Source organism: Polypterus senegalus, chromosome 7 (genome assembly GCF_016835505.1).
Source record: "Polypterus senegalus isolate Bchr_013 chromosome 7, ASM1683550v1, whole genome shotgun sequence".
Taxonomy (NCBI): domain Eukaryota; kingdom Metazoa; phylum Chordata; class Cladistia; order Polypteriformes; family Polypteridae; genus Polypterus; species Polypterus senegalus.
In genome coordinates, this window is record NC_053160.1 from 11,417,064 (window position 1) to 11,442,178 (window position 25,115).

The 25,115-nt window shown below is 39.9% G+C and overlaps 1 protein-coding gene across 1 annotated transcript in view; it reads left to right on the forward strand.

Annotated features, from left to right (window-relative positions):
* dnah6 (dynein, axonemal, heavy chain 6) overlaps nucleotides 1-25,115 on the forward strand; it is a 433,707-nt gene that overhangs the window by 54,557 nt on the left and 354,035 nt on the right. The window contains exons 6-13 of the mRNA XM_039758084.1: nucleotides 4,332-4,466; nucleotides 6,346-6,469; nucleotides 10,622-10,712; nucleotides 13,218-13,392; nucleotides 16,098-16,208; nucleotides 19,311-19,511; nucleotides 21,433-21,553; nucleotides 24,419-24,570. Of these exons, the coding sequence (XP_039614018.1) occupies nucleotides 4,332-4,466; nucleotides 6,346-6,469; nucleotides 10,622-10,712; nucleotides 13,218-13,392; nucleotides 16,098-16,208; nucleotides 19,311-19,511; nucleotides 21,433-21,553; nucleotides 24,419-24,570 (1,110 nt within the window). The remainder of the gene's footprint in view (nucleotides 1-4,331; nucleotides 4,467-6,345; nucleotides 6,470-10,621; nucleotides 10,713-13,217; nucleotides 13,393-16,097; nucleotides 16,209-19,310; nucleotides 19,512-21,432; nucleotides 21,554-24,418; nucleotides 24,571-25,115) is intronic.

Consider the following 25,115-nt stretch of genomic DNA (forward strand, 5'->3'; position numbering starts at 1 on the left):
GGGTCTAAAAGGCTACCAAAAGGACATAACAGCACTAGAGAAGGTCCAGAGAAGAGCGACGAGGCTGATTAGAGGGCTACAGGGGATGAGTTATGAGGAAAGATTAAAAGAGCTGAGCCTTTACAGTTTAAGAAGAAAGAAGATTAAGAGGAGACCTGAGTGAACTGTTTAAAATGATAAAGTGAATTAGTCCAGTGGATCGAGACTGTGACTCTAAAATGAGGTCATCAAGAAGGACGTAGGAGTCATAGCGGACTCAACACTATCGACTGACAGACAGTGTTCAGAAGCCATTAAGAAGGCTAACAGAATGTCAGGTTATATAGCGCCTTGATGTGTGAAGTACAAGTCGCAGGAGGCTCTGCTCAAGCTTTATAACACACTGGTGAGGCCTCATCTGGAGTACTGGGTGCGGTTTGGGTCTCCAGGCTACAAAAAGGACATAACAGCTCTAGAGAAGGTCCGGAGAAGAGCGACTAAGATGATTCAGGGGCTACAGGGGATGAGTTATGAGGAACGAGCCTTTACAGTTGAAACAAAAGGAAATTAAGAGAAGACATGATTAAAGTGTATAAAATTATGAAGGAAATTAGTCCAATGGATCGACTAGTTATTTTAAAATGAGTTCATCAAGAACATGGAGACACAGTTGGAAACTTGTTAAGGGTAAATTTCACACAAACATTGTAGTTCTAGGTTGTTGTACCGTGTTAGCCATTATGAATGTAGAGAAAAGCCAAGCAAAATGACACCTTTTATTGGCTAACTAAAAAGATTACAATATGCAAGCTTTCGAGGCAACTCAGGCCCCTTCTTCAGGCAAGATATCTTCTTCAGGGGCCTGGAATAAGTGACCAAGTAGTGTGGTGGACAGTAAGACTTTAGGGACTTTCAAAACTTGACTTGATGTTATCATTTGCGGCATTAAGTGGACTGGCAAACTTTGTTGGGCTGAATGGCCTGTTCTTGTCCAGATTGTTCAATAGCCAAATGTTCTAAAAGAGAATAAAACACGAAGTGCGATGTCACTAATATCCAGCAGGGGGCGATAGCTCCTTGGGAATGAGTTCTTTTGTAATTGTGGCGTTTTACATACAGTAACCCGAATCTACAGTATATAGATTTGATATGAAAAGGCGATACCTCTCCCTTAGTCATACGGCGGTAGGAAATTACATAGGAGAAATAACGGATCTTTGTTTTTTTGTTTTTGATTTTATTGAAATCACACAACATTTCATACAAGTAGATCAATTTTACAAGAATAGGATTGAAAACAAATCAACTCCTTAGCTTTGTTTAATGTTGGCTTATGCTGCATAGCAGACGAAGGAAGCCAATGGCAAGAACTCAGTTCGGGAGTGGGGGCCCGATGTGTAGAGTCTGCCATTTTCCCTTTTGCAGTGGAAGGATTTTCAGGATCGGATGGCGTTATCTCCCATCTGTGCCAGGCAATGTTCCAAGTCTTTATATTCTTTCTTCCTGTACAGAGCCTCCCTTAGGTGAACAAGGCCAAAGAGGATACCGTTTTATACCAACTGTGACAGACAAAAAATAGAATACGACAGTCTTCAGTCTGACTGCCCATTTCCCAGTTGTGTCTGTCTGTCTTGTCTTATATTAAAATGCTTGCCTTGCAGTTCTATATGGTGAACCCCTGTGCTAAATCTGGCTCTGTGTCAACTGTGCCTGTGAGTAGAAAAAGGCAGATTTATAAGGTATATTTTCACAGTGACATATTAAACTTGTGCTTATTACAGCTACTCTTGGTGCAGTTAGGGACGAGGATAGTTAAAAGTTTCACTGGGTTATTGCAATGACAGAACATAAGAACATCAGAGATTTGACAAACGAGAGAAGGCCGTTCAGTCCGTCAGGCCCGCTTGTGAAAAAGGGTCTCAGGACAAGTGGAATCCACCAATAATGGCGGACTATAGTTGGGCACTGGAATGTGAAGCATCAGACGTGGCGTACAAGGAAAAATCAGCAGCAAAACATTTCTATCCCATTTGCATTCATGTAATGTGTCAGCAACATTAAGTGAGTAAACACACTAAATTTGATCAAAAGTAATTTGCTGTTTCTCCAAACTCTTGTGTGATATCACAAATCAGTAATATATTTGTGTTCAGCCCGACGCTCTCTATCATCGCCACCAAAAATTTTACGGGAAGCATAAGCTTTGTTGTCACATTTTACATACTGTATAGCATGTGCTATGAGCTGTTAGCGTACGTGAATCATTATTATTTTACTTTTTAGTAAAACAACAGCTTTTCCCTTCAGTTTTGGGGTCTAAAAAATGATGTTTGGAAAACCTCTCTGTTTTTGCCCCCATTCATAATAATAATAATACATTTTATTTATATAGCGCCTTTCCCATGCTCAGGGCACTTCTCAGAGTTTAAGAAAGAAGGGCAGGGTAGAAGATACATAGCATTATACTAAACCAAATAAATAAATAAATAAATAAGAGTAAGACAGTAAAATTCAGAGAAAAGCCTAAGAGACAACATAATTGATGGTCTGCAAACACACACACAGGTTACATGAGCATCTTGACATGGAGGTAAACTGAGAGAAGGGTAATAAAGTCACATGCCAATCTGCCTTAATTCCACGTCCCAGTTGAGCACATCTCAAGACTTTTTTTTATGATATCCTTCAAAAACCATCATAAATTTAAAATGTGCATATTTATAATTTGATCACCACACTCTACAATCATATACAGATGATTCAGAAAGCACTCAGACCCTTTCACTTTCTGACTTTATTGTGTTGCAGGTTTCATTTTAATTGAATAATTGTGCCCTTTTTTCCCATCAGTCTACACTCAAAAGCCCATAATGACAAAGTGAAAGCGTGTTCAGAAAGGTTTGCAAATTTATTAAAAAATCCAAAACTGAAATCTCTCATTCATATAAGAATTGGGAGCCTTAATTCAGTATTTTGTATAGAAGCTCCTTTGGCAGCAATTCCAGCTTTGAGTCTTCTTGGCTGTGTCTCTACAACAGGGGTGCCCAATGCGTCGATCGCGATCGACCGGCAGATCGCAAAGGAAGTGCAGGTAGATCTCGTTAAATTCAAAAAAAAATTTTTTTTAAACGTTAGTCTATCATATATCCTCCCTATGGCATTTGCCACTTGATTAAAAAACTGGGCGGTCAGTCTGAGATCTCTTTTCCTCTAACACACTGGTCGAGCTACTGCAAAACTCCGGCTATCCAAGTGATCTAGTTAGCCTTACAATTTATATCAACTAAAGAAGGGATTGAAAAAAAAATGTTTGGGGAATTGGAAGAGGATTTTTTTTCTCACAAGGTCACAATCGAAGTGCGTTTGTCAGGTAGATCGCGTTGCATTCACATTTTACTCGTTAGTCTATCGTATATCCTCCGTATGGCATTTGCCACTTGATTGACATACAGGGCGGCCAGTCTGAGATCTCTTCTCTTCTAACACACTGGTCATCCCTCACGGAGGTACAGCCTGGATTGGTAATTGGAAGAGGATTTTTTTTTTCTCACAATGTCACAATCAAAGCGCGCTTGTCTGATCTGTCAATCTATCATTGCTATTCCAAAGAAGGAAAATGTGGAACGGCACTTTCGAACTGTTCATAAAAAAACTACGTAACTGACTTCCTTCCGAAAAGCGATCTGAGAAAGAGAAAGGGTAGGGAACTAAAATCGCAGTTAAGACTCAGCTTTACTTGAGCCAATCGCTACAATTAAATGCTATCTATTTCGGGAAGATGTTGAGGGTGATTCACTTGCATCAAAAATTGCAACACGGTTTCATCTAAAACTCCTCTACAGTGGAGGATGAGATTTTGACACTCCAGGATGACATTCGGCTGAAGTCTGGGGCTCATGGACAGTTTTGGTACTCACAGAGGAAGAATACCCAAACATGAGGAAATGTCCTTCCTCCTTGACTGCATTATTCAGCTCTACTTATTTATGCGAGTCAGCCTTTTCCCACATGAAGATTATTAAACCCAAATACTGTAGTGACCATAAGTGTATTGAATTGTTATTGTGCCATAAAGGTTATTCAGTTATGCAAGGTACGGCAACATATATTTTATGTATAAAGTATACTCAGTATACATATATATGAAAAAGCTTGCATATTGTAATCTTTCTAGTTAGCCAATATAAGTTGTCATTTTGCTTGACTTCTCACTACATCCACAATGGCTAACACAGCACAACACCCTAATACTACAAACAACCCCAAAACTATTTTTAGAGGCTGGAATGAATTGGAAATTGTTGCAAATGTATTTTATTTCTTGACAAATGATAATCTTTTTCTCCCTGTAGTCACTACGTCCTGCGCTGCTTAATGTCAGAGAGATGTGCTACCGCATTAGTGATATGGGACTCTGCCGAATCGAGAAAGGCCATACCTACACATTACATGGCTTTAAGGAAACTCAGCTTCAACAGCTTAAAGAGGTTGGTTACTTTGTTATTATGACATTTGCCGGGCTACCCAATCTAAGACATGTTGAAATGAGACCTCAGGGTTAATGTTTACAATGCACCATCTGTCGTAATGTCGTTTCTATTGCTTGTAGTAATAAAAATGCACTGTATCATTTGGCATTCCAACAGATGGCGCATTACAAGCATTTTCTAGCAATAAAATGTGTTAACTTCAAATGTTTATGATGCGCCATCTGGAATGACAAATGCAATACATGTATCTGTTATATGCCTTTTGCTATGGAATTCGTAAAACAGTTTTAATGCTTATGATGTGCCACCTGTTGGGAAGACACATGCACTGTGTATGTCTCTGTTATATGCCATCTGATATGGGGTTCATTAAAACTGTGTTAATGTTTATGATGTGCAATCTGTTGGAATAACAAATGCAATGCATATGTCCCTGTTATATACCACTTGGTATGGGACTTATAAAAGAAGTGTTAATGTTTGTGATGCACCATCTGTTAGAATGAAATATGTTTATGTTATATGCCATTTGCTATGGAGCTGAGAAACTGCAGCACCGAATCACAAATCCACACCAACAGTTCTACATACCACCATTTTCATGCCAGAAATGACGTTACCTCATGTCTATAATACTCACTAATGACACCCCTGACATTAAATTATCCAGAAACTTAACTGTTTCTACTACGTGTTAACCACACTAACCCCTAACCTCAGCCTCGAGCTGTGGTGACGTATGGTCCTGCGACTGCACTTAGATATTCCAGACAAGATCCATAAAAAGAAATGTTAAAGTTTGTGATGCACCACCTGTTGGAATTACAAATGCAATGCATTTTATCACTACAAATATTTATGATGTGCAATCTGTTCAATGCCATTTGCTAATGGACTGAGAAACATCCAACTGCAGAGCCTCACCACAAGTCTACACCAACAGTTCTACCTACCAGCAGTTTCACTGCAGAAGTGTTGTCACAAGACATCTATACTCCATGCTAATGACACCTCTAATCTTAAATTACCCCTAATCTTAACACGATGATGTGATTATGTAATTATGTAATCTGTTATATAATAAAACACTAAGTAAGGTCTGTGTATCCAGTCCCTTAGAGCAATCTGATTGGTCAGTTTGGCTTTGGAGGCGTGACAAACGAGAAAGTGCAGGCGTGAGATGCACATGGAGGAGTAAAGGTGCATGCTGATTGGTCAGTTTGGTTTTGGAGGCGTAACAGAAGCAGAAGAGGAAGTGTGAGTGTGAGATGCACATGATTGAGTAAAGGTGCACACTGATTGGTCAGTTTGGCGACAGAGGTGTGACAAATGTGTAAGTGGAAGTGTGAGATGCACATGGAGGAGTAAACGCGCACTCTGATTGGTCAGTTACGCTTTGGAGGTGTAACAGAAGAGGAAGTGCGAGTGTGAAGTGCGTATGAAAGAGTAAAGGAGCACACTGATTGGTCAGTTTGGCTTTGGAGGCGTGACAGAATAAGAAGTGCAGGCGTGAGATGCACATGGAGGAGTAAAGGTGCATGCTGATTAGTCAGTTTGGCTTTGGAGGCGTAACAAAAGCAGAAGAGAAAGTGCGAGTGTGAGATGCATGTGGAGGAGTAAAGGCGCTTACTGAATGAGTTGCCTTCAAGGACAGAACGTGTAAGACCGAACAGGAGGCACCTTGAAAATAATGATGGGGTCTGAGAAGCAGGCTTTACGACTGAAGAGAGGGTCAGACTCACGTGAATACTGAGGAAAGGCACTGAAAGTGCACGTAGGGCAAGAGATAGCAAATGTTTGTCAATTATTCTCTATCTGTCTTCAACAGTTTCCTTGGATGATCTTAAATAACTCTTAAACTGCACGTGTCTTTCAGATTTCTTTCCGTTTGGCAGAATTTAGAGAGCTTGCCAAGGAGGTGGTAAGGAGTTCCTGCCGTACAGCATTACTTGAAGCCGGGTATACGCCAGATGACTACTTCCATGAGGTAGAAAATCCAGGTAAGTTGCAAACTAATGAATTAAGTGTGAATGTTGGTGTACAGAGTCTTCTACCAGAGTCTAGAGATGAATTGGGCATTTAAAGAACCAGACCAGGCATGGCTCATTGGGACGACACCCCGGGAGAAAAACATTTTTTTTCTCTACAAAGGATTTTTTTTTGGGAGTTTTTCCCTTGTCTTCTTAAAGAGTCAAGGCTGGGGGTGCCAGTCAAAAGGCATGTAAGATGAGGAGACCAGCACACACGAGAATCTCCTACTCTTAGGAAGAAACTAATTATATCGGGAACAGAACCAGACAGAACCTTTGCCCCAATTTGATCCCAATTGATAGACATGTCCTTTATGTATTTAAAAAGAAAATAACCACCCAAACAATTACGTCAATTAAACAAACAAGAATATATATTATAAGCATCCAAACGAAACTGTAAACAACCTTTAACCAATCCGACACAAATCCGGAACAAATAAATAGATACTAATTAATATGACCACCCCCTTGAACCCCCCCATAATGCACTCCTCAGAAAACGTCGAAATAGAAAAGGAAATGAGACAAGAATAATAACGATAAAGAAATATGAAAATTTACAACAGCACAAAAATATTCACAGCACGTACATATACAGGGTGGTCCCGATCTAATTATGCAGATCCAGATCGGCTGGATGACTTTGATTTATGCGGGGACGATTCCAGTTCGGTGCGAAGATTCTTCATGTCATCAGTTCACACTTTTCTCGATGGTCCGGGATTTTTCGGGTGATTTTCTATGTAATAAACTTAATAAGTTATAGCGTAATGAAAATTGCATAATTCGACCTGGACCACCCTATATATACAAATATAAATTAGACATACACTCTCCATGCGTTCCCCATTCCCTTTTACATCGCCTTTGAATCCAACCGGGCTGGGAATTCCGCCGATAAATCCAGCGTACTAGTCAAAATATCCCACTGACTCATTCGCTTTCTACAGATATCAAAGGAGCGTTCTCACCAGCTTGGAGACGACTCTTATTTTGAATGCTGAAGTCCGTCTCACCCGGGTATAATGGAGTTAACATAGGGTTGCCAGATGTCCCATGGACATGTCCCATAGTTGATAATTTTGTCCCCTGTCCCGCACTGACCTTTCAGAGACACCCAAATGTCCCGTATTTAGTTCATTTTCAAATTTTGTAATAAAAATATATTTTTGCTATTTCTTACGGTACTTAGTTGTAACTTTATAAGTAATTATACTTTCTTTTCTCAGATTTTCTTGACTGCGGTGGGCTGGCGCCCTGCCCGGGGTTTGTTTCCTGCTTTGTGCCCTGTGTTGGCTGGGATTGGCTCCAGCAGACCTCCGTGACCCTGTAGTTATGATATAGCAGGTTGGATAATGGATGGATGGATGGATGGATGGATTTTCTTGATGAAAATAATCCAAATGTAACGAGGAAACGAGTGTTTGCTGCCTGTTTGCAACTTGTTCAGTTGCTCTGGTTGGCTGAGGACAGCGACACTCTTACCGTTTCGCTCTCCAGCCGCGCTGATGTGCAGTTCTGGATCAGCATTGCAACATACAGGGTCAACAAAGTGTGTTATTACTATGTGCCATGGCCCACTTTTTTTCTAACTGCCTGTATTAAATAATAATATTTCTCTGTTGTGTTCTTCTTCTTCTTTCGGCTGCTACAGTTAGGGGTTGCCAATAGCGGATCATCTTCTTCCATATCTTTCTGTCCTCTTCATCTTGCTCTGTCACACTACTCACCTGCATGTCCTCTCTCACATCTCACATCCATAAACCTTCTCTTTGGCCTTCCTCTTTTCCTCTTGCCTGGCAGCTCTATCCTTAGCACCCTTCTCACAACATACCCAGCTTCTCTCCTCTGCACATGTCCAAACCAACGCAATCTCGCCTCTCTGACTGTCTCCCAACCTGAGCTGACCCTCTAATGTCCTCATTTCTAATCCTGTCCATCATCGTCACACCCAATGTAAATCTTAGCTCTTAACACTGTCAGCTCCAGCTCTGTCTCCTGTTTTTCGGTCAGTGCCACCGTCTCCAACCCATATAACATAGCTGGTCTCACTACCATCCTGTAGACCTTACCTGTCACTCTTGCTGATACCCGTCTGTCACAAATCACTCTTGACACTCTTCTCCACCCACTCCACCCTGCCTGCACTCTCTTTTTCACCTCTCTTTCACAATCCCCGTTACTCTGTACTGTTGATCCCAAGTATTTAAACTTCTCCACCTTCACCAACTCTACTCCCTGCATCCTCCCCATTCCACTGACCTCCCTCTCATTCACACACGTATTTTGTCTTGGTGGTCCTACTGACCTTCATTCCTCTCCTCCTCATGTCTCCACCTCTCCATGGTCTGCTCACAATGTCATCATTAGACATCACAGTCCACGGGGACGCCTGTCTAATCTCGTCTGTCAACCTGTCCATCACCAAATAATAAAGGGCTCAGAGCAGATCCCAGATGTAATCCCACCTCCGTCACTCCTACCGCAGACCTCACCACTGTCACACTTCCCTCGTCCATATCCTGTACAGCTCTTACGTACTTCTCTGCCACTCCTGACTTCCTCATACAATACCACAGCTCCTCTCAGTCACCCTGTCATATGCTTTCTCCAGGTCCACAAAGACACAATGCAACTTCTTCTGGCCTTCTCTAAACTTCTCCATCAACACCCTCAGAGCAAACATTGTTTTCTGTATTAAATAAATATTTTCAAATGATTTTACTTTTGTTTTACTCATAAGCCTGCATTAAAATCCTTGCTTTATGTTTTTAACTTATGTCTCTACTTTTATATAATATATTGCTCTGGGGCGGCACGGTGGCGCAGTGGTAGCGTTGCTGCCTCGCAGTTAGGAGACCTGGGTTCACTTCCCGGGTCCTTTCTGCGTGGAGTTTGCATGTTCTCCCCGTGTCTGCGTGGGTTTCCTCCCACAGTCCAAAGACATGCAGGTTAGGTGGATTGGTGATTCTAAATTGGCCCTAGTGTGCGCTTGGTGTGTGGGTGTGTTTGTGTGTGTCCTGCGGAGGGTTGGCACCCTGCCTAGGATTGGTTCCTGCCTTGTGCCCTGTGTTGGCTGGGATTGGCTCCAGCAGACCCCCGTGACCCTGTATTCGGATTCAGCGGGTTAGAAAATGGATGGATGGATGGATACTGCTCTGGAGGAATGGCACGGTGGTGCAGTGGTAGCACTGCGGCCCTGCAGCTAGGAGACCCGCGGAGCCTGCATGTTTTCCCCGTGTCTACGTGGGTTTCCTCTGGGTGCTCCGATTTCCTCCCACAGTCCAAAGACATGCAGGTTAGGTGGATTGGCGATTCTAAATTGGCCCTAGTGTGCGCTGTGTGTGTGTGTCCTGCGGTGGGTTGGCACCCTGCCTGGGATTGTTTCCTGCCTTGTGCCCTGTGTTGGCTGGAATTGGCTCCAGCAGACCCCTGTGTTCAAATTCAGCAGGTTGGAAAATGGATGGATATTGCTCTTGTTGTTTAGGGGGCATGTATGCATTTATATACTGTATATATAATAATAGAGAGAGATTTTAAGAGTGTCCCGTATTTCAGATTTTCTAATCTGGCAACCCTACGTTAACGTCCCTCCATGGAAGACGCAAACGTCATAAATAAAAGGCAAAGTCGTGCACTTTGATGACATTCCCTGGTCAGCTAGCACTCTTTCTTTTTTCCATGCGCCCGAACCGATCTAGTTACGGAGCATTTCTTGCCTTAAAGATCACATCCTTTCTTTTTTAAAATTCGATCTTCCTTATCTTTTTTCAGTCGGTTCCTCCTTTTACGACACAAACTAGCGCGTTTATGCAAGCACCTTGGAGTCTGAACGTTCTTCTGACGTCTAGGTGGGTTTTCTCTATGTCTCTTTTTTCTCCCACCTTCCCACCTTGTTTATTTCCAAATCAGCCCCTCTGTAGTTGTGTGCATGAGTGGGTGCGCATATAGGACACGTGATGCACTGATGCCCTGTCGACAGTTGGTTCCTGCCTTATGGGTAATGTTGCCATAAAAGTCCACCACAACCCTAAAACGGATTTGTTGAATTTACGAATGTTATGTTATGGGTTAAACTTTGTTTTTTGAAAGTTTGCTTTTTTTCCCATCCATCCTAAGCTGAACTGGAAGCAATATATGGTGACACAGCAGAGAAAATGACTTACACTGAGCAGGCCAATAAAAGAGCTCACTGCAAGCGACTGACCTGGTGAGTAAAGTAAATCTTGTAAGTTTAGGAAGCATTTGCTTATCTCATTATTTGGCTATACATTATTTTGGTTACATAACTACAACCTCAGTCCCAAAAACATTGGAACGTTATGAAAAGTTCTAATACTTGTGAAAGACAAAAAACATGTCAGTAAATTTACTTTGACATGAATTCAAACTAAAACAGTACAAAGAGAAAGGGTTTCATGTAACATTTAATCTAAAAATTGTTGAGCTACCATTCGTAGTCTGGCTGTAATCTAAATAATCAACGTAGGCCTCAGTGTGTTCAGCATTAACATTTGCAGTGCAACTCTAGTTTGATGTATTCTACAACTCATGTACTGTTAAAAATGTGTTGCATTTGTCATTCCAACAGGCAGCACATCACAAACATTAACACTGCTTTTTACAAATTCCATATACAGTGGCATATAATAGAGACACATACATTGCATTTGCAATTCCAACAGATGGCGCATTACAAACATTAAAACTCCTTTTACAAATCCCATACCAAATGGTATATAACAGAGACATACACATTGCATTTGTCATTCCAACAGACAGCACATCACGAACATAAGCACTGCTTTTAAGAATCCCATACCAAATGACATGTAGCAGAAACATGCACTACATTTCACATTCCAACATTTGGTGCATCACAAACATTAAGACTGCTTTTACAAATCCCATACCAAATGGTGTATAACAGAGACATATGCATTGCATTTGTCATTCCAACAGATGGTGCAACACAAAAACAATTTAACAAAATGAAATGCAAAAGATATAATCCATCTTAATGAAAGGATAAGTGTCTGTGTGTCTGTGTATTTGTGTGTCCATCCTGTTGCTATGTCTCTGTCATTCAAACACATGGTAACGAACATATGACAGACATTTGTAATAATAAAATCCATTGCATTTTTCATTCCAACAGATGGTACAATACAGACATTAACACTGCTTTTTACAAATTCCATATACAGTGGCATATAATAGAGACACATGCATTGCATTTGCAGTTCCAACAGATGGTGCATCACAAACTTTAAAACTCCTTTTACAAATCCCATACCAAATTGCATATAATAGAGACATATGTATTGCATTTGTCATTCCAACAGACAGCGCATCACAAACATTAGCACTGCTTTTAAGAATCCCATAGCAAATGACATGTAACAGAAACATGCATTGCATTTCACATTCCAACATTTGGTGCTTCACAAACATTTGTAGTAACAAAGTGCATTGCATTGTGCAACACAAAAAACAATTAAACAAAATGAAATGCAAAAGATATAATCCATCTTAATGAAAGGATAAGTGTCTGTGTGTCTGTGTATTTGTTTGTCCATCCTGTTGCTATGTCTCTGTCATTCCAACAGATGGTAACAAACATATGACAGACATTTGTAATAATAAAATGCACTGCATTTGTCATTCCAACAGATGGCGCATCACAACATTAGCACTGCTTTTAAGAATCCCATACAAAATGGCATATGAGAGAGACACAGGAATTGGACGGACAGACACACAGATACACAGACACACTCACAGACACTTTAATGTCTCCTGCAACATGTTTTACAGTAGTTGGGACAGGGACGGTTTAGGACTGATGTGATGATGTGAGAAGTTGAAATAACAAGGTGATGTGAAACAGATGAGGCAATCGTGTTCTAGTACATAAGGAGCCTCCAAAAAAGGCCTAGTTCTTTAAGAGTCCGGACAAATTGAGGCTCGCCAAACAGTGAGTAATCCAGCAATTTGAGGAAAATATTTCCCCAAAAGAAATGTTGGGCATTTTGCCCTCTAGACTGCACAATATAATTAAAAGATTGAAAGAATCTGGTCATGTCTCTGTGTGTAAAGACAGCGAGGCTGAACGCCACTCCTGGATTTGCGTGATCTCCAGCATAGTCCAGCGTAGTTGGCAGATGCTACCCTGGCCACCGCACCTTTAGAATCCACTCCAAATTAGTTCAGCTTCTCCTTCCCATGTTGTTAAGTTCATTTTGATGAAATTCTTTAACATTACCGCGTTTCTCCAAACTCGAGGTGAAGCAAATTCAACGGGGTTTGTTTGTCAGCAACAGAGACCCGTCAGGGCACAGATTATTTTATTTGTTATTTTGTATTTTTTTTTGCTCTTTAATATGTTGACTCTTCCTTGTATGCCTTTTTTTTATAATAAAGCCCCAATTGTATTATCCTTAGAAAATGTTCAGCCCTTTCTGAGAACAGAGTCTGCCCCAGAGTGGACTGCCATGTCCCAGTGCCAACACCCCGTGACACCGAATTTGATAAAGTAGGTTTGGAAGATGAGTGGATATAGAAAAGTGTCTGAGAAAGAAAGAAAGAAGATGGCTTAGCTTTACTTCTAGGTTTACTCAGAGCAGAGACGTCACCTTCATAATCTGATCAGTCAAAGTTTTGAAAAGAAAAACACACACTGTGGTGAATTACAGTTCTTATTTATGTTTTTAAGCTTTATTCGACTGGCTGATTATGTCATCGTTAACACAATGCACATCATGGCTGTCAATTCAGTAACCACCTTATTGAATTATCTGACGGAACAAATTCAGCTGATTGCCGCTCCCGATGTGATAAGAAGTTGGAAGCACGAGCAGAAACCTACAACCGAGGAAGGAGAAAAGAAGGTAGGTCACCAGGTAACAGCTAACATGGAGGCCTGCAAACAAACAGGCACACATTTCAGTGCCATTGGTGGCACAGTCACTGCGGCCCCTGGCTAAACTGGGACCCTAAGCAGAACTTTCTTCTTGGGCCTCCAACACCCCCAGCCGCCCCCTGTGAATCCACTCATGTAACAGCTTTAATGTGAATGATAAATAAATAAATGAACAAAGAAGTACACATCACAGACTTAACTATAACTTTTCTGATTTGTAGCCTATTTAATAATAATAATAATAATCCTGGTTATCAGTGAGCTGTTCCTATTTGTTACTTGATAGCCAACAGTATTACTTGTGACATAAAACAACAACAAAAACAATTTTAATATGACTACCAAGAAATACAACTACTAATAATATGACTACTGCTGCTACTTCTACTACTACTAAATATTACTGCTTGTACGAGCCAATCTTAGAAAGTTAAAGCTTTAAGTTAAACTCATATTAGCATTTGTTTAATTTGAATAGAATATCATTTTCTTTCATAGCTATAGATTATACTATAGCCTTCACCCCCTGAAGTTAATGTGAAATGGGACCTTCGTAGCTATAAGTGTAATACAGAGGGAGGATAAGTAAGTCAGTTTAGAATTAGTCTCATTGCTAACACGGACTGACCGACTGACCCCATTTGCAGGGATAAGCATACAGCATACAAATGGTTTGACTGTATGAGCAAAATTAAAGAAATGAAACAAGATAAAGCCATAAACGGAATTTTCTTTAAACAAGGACTTTTCTTTACTTTGCAATACCAACTTTTTCTCTACTTTTTTGTGAACTGTCTTACTTTGAATTTTTACTAAAGCTTTTAAAAATGAAGTTATTTTCTCTGTGGAATCATTTCAATGTGTCAAACTATTGCCAGAATCTTATGAAGCAAACTAAAGCTGCAGAACTTTGGTAATTTTGGGTAAACACCGCTACACTACTACTACTAATAGCAATAATAATAAATACAACTAGTACTACTAATAATAATAACAATAAATACTACAGCTACTACTACTGATATTACTAATAATAATAGATACTACTGCTACTGCTACTAATAATAATAACAATAAATACTACTGCTACTCCTACTACATCTACTATTAATAATAATAATACATACTACTGCTACTACTAATAATAATAATAATAATAATAATAGATACTACTGCCACTAATATTACTACTAATAATAATAATAGATACTACTGCTACTAATATTACTACTAATAATAATAGAAATACTACTGCTTCTGCTACTACTACTAAAATTAACAGATACTACTGCTACTATTAATAATAATAATAATACATACTACTGCTACTACTACTAATAATAATAATAACAATAAATACTACAGCTACTTATACTACCACTACAACTATGCTACTCCTACTAGTACTACTAATAATAACAATAAATACTACTGATACTCCTACTACTAATAATGATACGTACTACTGCTGCTGCTACTACTACTAATAATAATAACAATAAATACTACAGCTACTATTACTACCACTACTGCTACTATTAATAATAATAGATACTACTGCTACTAATATTACTACTACTACTAATAACAGATACTACTGCTACTACTAATAATAATAGTAAATACTACTGCTTCTGCTACTACTACTAATAATAATAACAGCAAATACTACTGCTACTCTTACTACAACTACTACTAATAATAATAAAACAGCAAATACTACTGCAATTACTACTACTACTAATAAATACTACAACTACAGGGTGAGTCAAAATTATGTTAACATTTGAATAGCGGAAACAATTTCTTCCCAAAACATTTACAGAAATGTCTCCACCTGTTCACCATATGTGGCACATAAATTGTCCACAAAAATTGTCTGAAAGTATATACATAGCAGTACCATTAGTGTTAACATAATTTTGACTCACCCTGTACTACTGCTACTAATAATAATAAATACTACTACTACTAATAATACATACTACTACTACTACTAATACATACTATTGCTGCTACTACTACTACTAATGATAATTATAAATTCTACAACTAACACTAATAAAAGACACTATTACTACTAATAATAGTACTATTGCTAATAAGAATGCTAATAATAGATACTACTACTAATAATAACAATAAATACTACTACTAATAATAATACATATTACTGCTGCTACTACTACTACGAATAATAATAAAAATAATAAGAATACTAATAATAGATACTACTACTACTACTCCTACTACTAAAAATAATAATAATAAATTCTACAACTACTACTAATAATAAATACTACTACTACTAATAATAATACTAATATTAGATACTACTACTACTAATAATAGTAATAATAGTAAGCCCAGTTGCAGATACATGACACAGTATAATGGTAGTAGGCCCATTTGCACTTCATGTTGACACACCAAAAAAGTAAATCAAGATGAGGATAAACACAACACGACCCCAGCAGGAAGTCTTCACCAAGTACTCGTCCTATCGAAATAAGGAATTAAGTCAAAAGCCGACAAAAGATGACTTGGCTTTTGCTTTATTGTTTACAGTCTGTGGTGTTCTTTGAGTCTTTGACTGTTTGTTCAACTAAGCTACACTTTAAGATCTTTAAAATTATGTAAGAAAATTAAGTTTTGTTTCTATTTTATATTTAGCCAAATGTAGCAAGTCAAGATGGCGAAGAGAACATTGTCCCAATGTTTCTTTCTGAACTCATCATGGACATTCAAGGATTTTATTTTGAGCCTGCAGTCGACAACTTTCAGGTAGGTCTGACCGTAATTAAATCATGAGAATGCTATTCAGACCAGCCGTATGTGAATGTTCTTGTTTGTTTCACACTCTTGACTATGTTATGACTATGTCACATAATTTTTTGGAATTTAAGAAATTGGTGAATTGTTGCTTTTTTGGGGAATCCTCTTCCCCACATCTTCTTACCAGTTGTGTACCCCAGTGACCAGATTCTGTGGAATAATTTCATGCTAATCTGTTGGTTCTTTACTTTGTAAACGTGGCATCACTTTATTTATGCCCAGATGATACAAAATTTCTCAACATGCACAGCCTACTTCCTCCTTCAGTATCATCTTCTCACTTTCTCTGAAGAAGATTGATACACAAAACAGGTCCTGGTGGCATCTCCAGCTCATCTCATGGAAGTTGACCGTTAAACATCTCAAATTGGCTTAGTGCTAAAGTCTGTGTCACAGTATGCGACTTTCTCCGATTTTCAGTTGTACTCTTCATTACTATAATATAACCAATATAATAATATAATATAATACCTGCCATGGGGTTTGTTTCCTGCCTTGAACCCTGTGTTGGCTGGGATTGGCTCCACCAGACCCCCGTGACCCTGTAGTTAGGATATAGTGGATTGAATAATGAATGGATGGATATATAACAATATAATCTGAGTCGGAGGCATCAGCCGTGTGCTCCTGTGAAGGCCATACGCACAGTCTGACATACCCAGTGACTACAACTTGCCAAAACAAAATTAAAATTGATACCAAACTATGTTCTGATGGCATCTTGCAAAAAACTGACTGTCACACATCTCAATAGGCCTTGTCTTTGATTGCAGGGGAAGCGTTCTGCATACATGAGTGGTAACAAACATTGAATGCTGACCCAAAAGCAAAATGAGGTCTCCAAGACCTCTGAAGGTGTCCTGTGGCATTGGGCACCAGAATCCTCTTACTCCTGTAAATTGCGAGGTGGAGCCTCCATCGGTCCAACATGTTGTTTTAACACATCCTACAGATCCTCAATTGAATCGCGATCTGGGGAGTCTGGAGGCCAGGGAAGCACCTTAAAGTCTTCATCACGTTCCTCAAACCATTCCCAAAAACTTTGTGCAGTGCGGCAGGGAACATGAAGGGGTGTACCTGGTATGCTACAACGTTTAGGTAGATAGTATTTGTCAAACTAACATCCTCATGATTGCCCAAACACTGGGTTTCCCATCAGAACTTTACTCAAAGCTGCACATACATTCCTACGGCTCATCTCCTTCCCACAATGCATTCTGGTGCCGTCTCTTCCCCATGTAAATGATGCACATTTGTGATACAAATACCTCCACATGTTAACAAAAGCATAGGTTTCTCTCTCCACAATTCCTCACACCACCGCACTGCCCTCCTCCAGTTGAGTGTTGTCCCGTGTCCTCCCAGCTCTGACACACCAGGGAAAGGGTCTGCGTTTCTTTTTTTTAAGGACTTCTGATGCCAGGGCCACTGCCTGATTGAAGTACTTCCGGGTCATTTCAAAGTCCATTATAACAGGGAGCTTGTCTCCCTGCAGCGCCCTCTTGCAGCACCCAGTGACCCCAGCAAAGCTGGCTTACTACTGGGCACTGATATCCAGGCTGCTGCCATCTAGCTTGCTAGGGGCGTAAAAAGCCCCCCAGTGAAATCTTCCCTTTTCAGTAGGCAGTCTGTCCCTCCCTTCCTTCCGGGTCTGATCCCCTTCTTCTCCCTGGCCAGTATGCCTATCTGCCGGCTCAAAGCCTCCCGAGCAGGTAAGGAAACCTCTCCTCTTCTGGCTGGGATGCCCGTCCAGCCTTGTGGCATCTACAGCATGTATCTGGCAGTCCACGTGGGATTCATCAGACCAACCAACCTTCTTCCATTGATCCAAGGACCAATTTTGACGCACGCATGCCCAAGTGTTTTAGAAGGAGGTCAGGGATTAGCATGGGCACTCTTACTGCTGGGTGGCTATACAGTCCCATATGCAGCAGGGTTCGATTGACTGTGTGTCATGACACATGAATCATTAAAATTTTCTGAGACAGTACAAATAAGTAATCTTGGTAAATTAAGGATTTGTTTGCAAAAGCTCAAAAGGGAAAACAGAGGCACAAGGGATCTGTCTAAAAGGCAAACCTAAGCAAACAAAGCCCCAAAATGAAAACCAAAATACAAAGTAAGACATAAACAGAAAACCAATAAATCTGGTAAAAGTGAAACTCAACAAACTCCCATAATAAAAGAATAAACGAATGATTCCCAACTCCTAGGCCTTCTCTGCTTACTTAAATAGCCAGAGGGATGGCCAAGGAGTGGTGATGTCAGTGTAGTAGTCCCGCCTCTTGAAGACTCCACCCAAAAAGAACAGATAATATAAGTACATTTAAATACCCAGTGTATATCCATCCATCCATTATCCAACCCACTATATCCTAACTACAGGGTCACAGGGGTCTGCTGGAGCCAATCCCAGCCAACACAGGGTTCAAGGCAGGAAACAAACCCCGGGCTGGGTGCCAGTTCAGTGCAGGACATACACACACACACACACACACTAGGGACAATTTAAAATCACCAATGCACCTAAACCTGCATGTCTTTGGACTGTGGGAGGAAACCGGAGCACCTGGAGGAAACCCCCGCAGACACGGGGAGAACATGCAAACTCTATGCATGGAGGACCCGGGAAGTGAACCCAGGTCTCCTCACTGCGAGGCAGCAGCATTACCCACTGGGCCACTGTGCCGCCCACACAGTATATAATTAGCTAGTAATAAAAATAATATCAGAAATAACTTTAAAAAATGAAAACAAACAACAAAAACAACAATGAAGCATCTAAACATTTGTTAATCCATAACATTAATGAGTGGGTAATTGGATGAGAGTGTCCAGGAGTATATCTGATAAAATGAGGCAGGGCCTGCTCTGCGAGAATTTGCCCCCCCCTCAAATCTGTTCATTGACCCTGTGTCTTATAGTTACATATTGATAACATCCCACTTCTCTACTGCCATTTGACTACAAAATCCCCCGAGTTTATCATTCACTGCTTTTTCTCTTGTCAAATTGAAAGATTGCTGTTACCTCACTTTGTCCTTCTTTCAGGAAGGTATTGGGGAAATCGTGCAAAGGTTTCAAGATACGGTTTTGTCTTTGTCAAATCTGGTCTCCGATTCCTACTTTGATGCTTTTACCCAACCGATCATCAACAATAAAGTTGAAGAGAAAACATGCGGTGATGGACCAGGTTTGGCAACGATGTTTGAAGATGACAAGCACCTACAGGCAGTAATTCAGAAAATAAATGTAAGTTGATGATTATGTTTAATAAATTCTACTGGGTTCTCTCTCATGTCTGTCTGGCCATTTGAGTGGTTTTGAGTTTGGATGTCAGTGGCCTTATTCAAACATCTGAGGGATATCAACGTGGCTGTTGGTTCAGCACGTCGTCCAATTTTTTAAAGTCGGCTTTTTTAAAAGTTTCTTTTTCTAGATTACATTATTGTAAATAAGACCCAAATCAGTTCTACAGTACAACTATCCGTACATTTATTTTTCATATTGATCTCAATGCTCATTCCCTGTTCAGTTTGGAGAATTGTGTGATTAGACAACTCAAAATTAGATTATCCTTCATAGATAGTGAGACATCAAAAAAATTGAGAGGCTCATTTTATTACTTTTGGAACAGTAAATAAATTCTTCCCAAAGTCTGAAAAGGCTCCCACATAATTGACATTGTAGTTTTTAATATTATCTTGCATTTGTGCCAGATAAGACCGACTACATTTTGGTTAGGTTATGACTACATTATGAGTAAGACTATACTATTGTTATTATTAGAGTTTGGTTTGATTATTATGGCTCTATTTTGATTGGCTTGATGTTGTCTTGACTAGGCAGGAAAACATTCTTAGTTTCTAAAGTAAACCGGGACATGCAAGCAAAAGGCCAAACAAACGAAAATTTAAATTACGAAGTGACTAAAATCTAGACGAGAGGCAAAAATCACAATAAAAAACAGGCAAGACACGAGAAATAATTACAAGAGAAGTCAAAAATATAAATAAAGTTGTATCGGCAGATTGAATAAGGCCCAGTGCAAAAGGCTGACCTTTTATCCCATCTGCTGATTAATTCAAAGTCATGACCCTGGAGACCACACCCCCAGAAATGGGACACAAAATGGCTTCCATAACAGGAAAAGGCTATAAAATCTCACATTTCAACCTAACTCCTGATAGACGTGACCTCCTAGATGACAGGATTCACAGCTTGTGTCAATTTTGTATTAAATTTCGGTGGCCATTTGGATCAACGTTTATGGCCCTTCTGAGTGTTTCCACCTCAGAGAATTCATTTTTGACATTTTTGAGGCAGCATATATAATTTTTTCCTTGTGTGTGCCACCATTTTGCATGGTTCATTTTCATGACGAATTTCCCGGGGAATCAGCAATGTGTCATGTCATCTACATGACCATATAAAGGTCAAGAAGAGTGTTCTCCCAATATCCAATATTGGATAAAAACCATGAATTATTCGACTATCTTTACTTGGTTAAACTCCAAGTGGACTGCCATGCGTCCCTTGGCCACTCTGTCATGAAGTGGAGGGTTGTCCTTCTAGAAGTTTGTACCAGTCCCCACACAAATTCTCGGGAACTAAACCAGAGTGAGCATTGGGTTCTTGGTCAGGTCTCTTACCATGGCCCTCCTCCCACATTTGCTCAGTTTGGCCTGGCTGTCTGACAGCCTAGGAAGAGTCATGGATGTTCTGAACTTCTTCCATTTTAGAATTATGGATACCTCTGTGCTCTTGGGAATGTTCAAAGATGTACAACGTTGTTTGTAGACTTTCCCCAGATCTGTGCGTCGACATGATCCTGTCTCTCAGCCTCTCAAGTGTGTGCCTTTCCTCATCAGTCCAATCAAATGAACTGACCACAGGTACAGAGACATCCCCATGATGATCAACAGAGTGCAGCAGACTAAAAAATCCCTAGGTGTAACCCGGTTAAGGGTTTACACGGCCGAATAACGGGATTATTCTCGGAGAAATCGACGTATGTAAACGAGGTGTCTTAATGACCAATAACACGGCTTCTCTAACCAGAATAAGGGTTTATATGGTATTTAAGAAGCCAAGCATTAGGTTATTGAAGCACATGTGAACACACTGGTGAACCATCTTATGTTCTAATCCTTTTGAAAACATTTCTGTTTAGGAGGAGATTCATTTTGCCTTCACCGCAGCAAACGTGTATGCAGAAACATTTGAAAGGTTCCACGTGTTCTACAAAGAGAATGAAAGTCTCGATTTGGAAGGCCTCAGGGAAGAAGAACATGGTATGCAAAAAACAAACTTTAGTTCCTGATTCTGTTTATAGCCACTAGACAAGTTTATTTATCCATTGTAGGTGCATGTAGGAAATGGGTTAGGATTAAGAACTTGGCTTTCTACAATGAACCTGTGCTTCATCTTCAGCACAAACATTAAGGATCGGAATAAAGTCCAAACTCTGGATATTTTCATTTTTTAATTATGTTTCTCTATGAAACCTAAATGCTTTGAACTAGAATTAGTTTTTCCTCGGGGACAGCCATGGTGCCAAAGTACTGTTTCATCAGAGTCGCAGATGACTGGCAGTCAGTGTTATGGCAGAAACACGCTGCTCAAAGAAGGCACACAGAGTCTCAGGAAGACAGAATCAAGTTTTATTGCGTGATGCATACACAGACTCAAATCAAGTGAAATGAGCAATTAGCACATTCAGCGAGCTTACATTTATTACAATTCTTATCACTTATGCAAAATACTCTCCTCCTTCTGGCTCCCATCATTACCTAATGTCTATCACTTGACCGAAACTGCCATCATTACTTCATACCCTGTGCAAGTGTCCAAAACTTATTTATCAATCGATTCCCACCAGTAAGTCGGAATCAGGCAGACCTATGATACCGGGCTAGAGGTTGGAGCAGCTGCGCCCCTAAAACAGTTACGCTGCTTCTTATAATCTACATTTTCCTTGACTTGTCATCACCTGTCCAGGTAGGAAGGCAGAGGCCCATCCGCTGCAAGTGGAAGCAAATGGCCTGTCTGCTTTTCTCTCATGACCAAAGCCTCAATGGCTGCATTTCTAACAACAATGGCCTGTTTAGCCCTCTAAAAGTTTTAAGCTTAGCAGCTGCAAAGAGAAAGTGAATAAAATAGGCAGGCAAGGGATTTTTATGGTTTTAACCCAGCGTTTCTCAACCTTTAAGTATTTGCGACCTGAGTTTTCATAACAGTTTTAATCGTGCCCCCCTAACGTTTTTGAAACCCTAATAAAATGTATTCCTATATTTATTGCTGCCGATACACCGCTACAAGTTTTATTATACCTACTTCACTTTTATCGACTTTTATCTAACTCTATATTTATTTTTCTAGTATCAGAATGTAGTTTAAGTTAACTTGTTTTGGTTTCAATAGATGTATTTTTCATATTTTCGATTCTTGTTTTCTTTTTTTTGTTCCCTTTTTTGTTACTTTGGGGGGGCGCACCCCACAGGTTGAGAACCGCCGGTTTAACCCTTACTATACTAGCATGCATTAGGATGTCTCCCTATTATCCATCCATCCATTTTCTAACCCGCTGAATCCGAATACAGGGTCATGGTGGTCTGCTGGAGCCAATCCCAGCCAACACAGGGCACAAGGCAGGAACCAATCCTAGGCAGGGTGCCAACCCACCACAGGACACACACAAACACACCCACACACCAAGCACACACTAGGGCCAATTTAGAATTGCCAATCCACCTAACCTGCATGTCTTTGGATTGTGGGAGGGAACCCACGCGGACATGGGGAGAACATGCAAACTCCACGCAGGGAGGACCCGGGAGGTCCTAACTGCGAGGCAGCAGCGCTACCACTGCGCCACCGTGCCGCCCTTATCTCCCTATTATATATATAAAAAAAAAAAAATCTTTCAAAGCGACAAGACTTTTTAGGAGATGAGACTTTTTGGAAATTAGGGTTAGGGTTAGACGAAAATATTACCATGATATTTTTAAAGTTCACGAGAATATTGCCATGATATTTTTAAAAGTCACGTCCTCCTATCAAATATTTTCAAACAAGACCACAGTCCTCTCACCTCTCATTCGTGTGAATGCTTTTGTCAGACACAGTTCCTGCGCTCTCAGCTCTTATAAATTTTAATGTTTTCTTCACTTTAAGTTCCCAATTAAAGGAGATGTGTCATGTCCAAATCTTATTGAAGAATTTCATCATGAAGGGTGTGTCCTGTGGTGGGTTGGCATCCTGCCCAGGATTGGTTCCTGCCTTGTGCCCTGTGTTGGCTGGGATTGGCTCCAGCAGACCCCCGTGACCCTGTATTCGGATTCAGCGGGTTAGAAAATGGATGGATGGATCATGAAGGGTTATCAACATGAAAATTGAGTACACGGTCAATCCTAGCACCGAGAAACGATGAAGCCAAATTAATTTACGTGTAAATTGTCAATCAGTTACACGGCAAATTGGTTAAATGCGTATCAATAGACTGTGCTGAAACAGTTGGTGGCGATCGTGTGGAAGATGAAAATATCAACTTACAATATCACGAAGAATATCTACAACCGTTAACACCGTACGGTCTTTCTCCGCAGAAATTACTGCAGAAAAAAGGATGTATCCAAGAAAGGTAATGTAGGACATCTCCCGCAGATAACATTAGACACCAAAGGAGATATTGATATGCCATTTGTATTAAAATGTTTGCAGTTTCCCATTAGAATAGCTTTTGCAAAGACAATTAACAAATCACAGGGACAAACATTCGAAAAAGTCTTTTTATTTAGTAGAGAGAAAGAAACAAAATTCAATCACGGAAAGTTATACGTCGCCTGGATGCAAATGTAACACTTCACATGAAAATTAAAATCTGTTTAAATTGTACATCCGTATCCCCATACACGAGCGGCAGAACCGCAAAGAGGCTTATCGTGTAGCGCTGGCCCAGGTGTTGCTGAGTGAAGCGAGCAGGGGGCAAAGTAATACTTATTTTCATATATGCTTATGATTCTCTTTGAATATATGCAAATCATCAACTTTAAGAATATTCTTTTCTACAACAGTCCTGGCCAGGTTGCTGTGTAAACCTTCATGGCTTTTCTCCAAGTGTCCTAATTTCATTACACATGTCTTCTTAAAATCTCCAGATGTGGCGTTCTTCAGAGAGCAACTTGAAAAATACCACAATGAACATCGAGATGCTCTTGGCATAAAACAACAGAGAAACCTCGGGATGTTGCTTATCGATTGCAAAAAGCTGAAGAATAAACTCATTCCATCTCCTTTACGTTGTTTAGAAGTAAGTATCTCCATGTATTTTTAGAGATTTATTTAAAGTGTTTGCAGATGAAATGCTACATTGGTTTCATTGTTGTTTTAAATTAGAAACAGAACTTGAAAGGTATCAATGAATCTGAAGCGTCTGTGGCAGTAAAGTATTTGTGTTTTTACCGTACGTTACCCGGACCACAGATTTTCAAGTTCAGCAAATGGGCCCGCCCCACCTAGGCTACAGGTGTTTGTCCACATAATTCATACTCAATTTTTTCTAAATAATATCATGGTATTATATTATGGGAGGTATTTTCTGCAGAAACATTAAAATTATTACCAGTTAAAGGTCCATCACAGACATTTCTTTCTTTTCCAAGTTTAGATCAAATTAACATTTGATTTACGAATTTCTACACCCATAACAGTTGATTCAACTTCTGACTAACAACTTTGTTAGTCGTTTGGAAGATTAATTTGTTCTCTGTTCTATCGATCCTCATATGTATTTTTGACTTTGCTTTATCTCCTGGCCCCTTTATATCAAATTTTCATCCTACTTCTTCTAAGTCA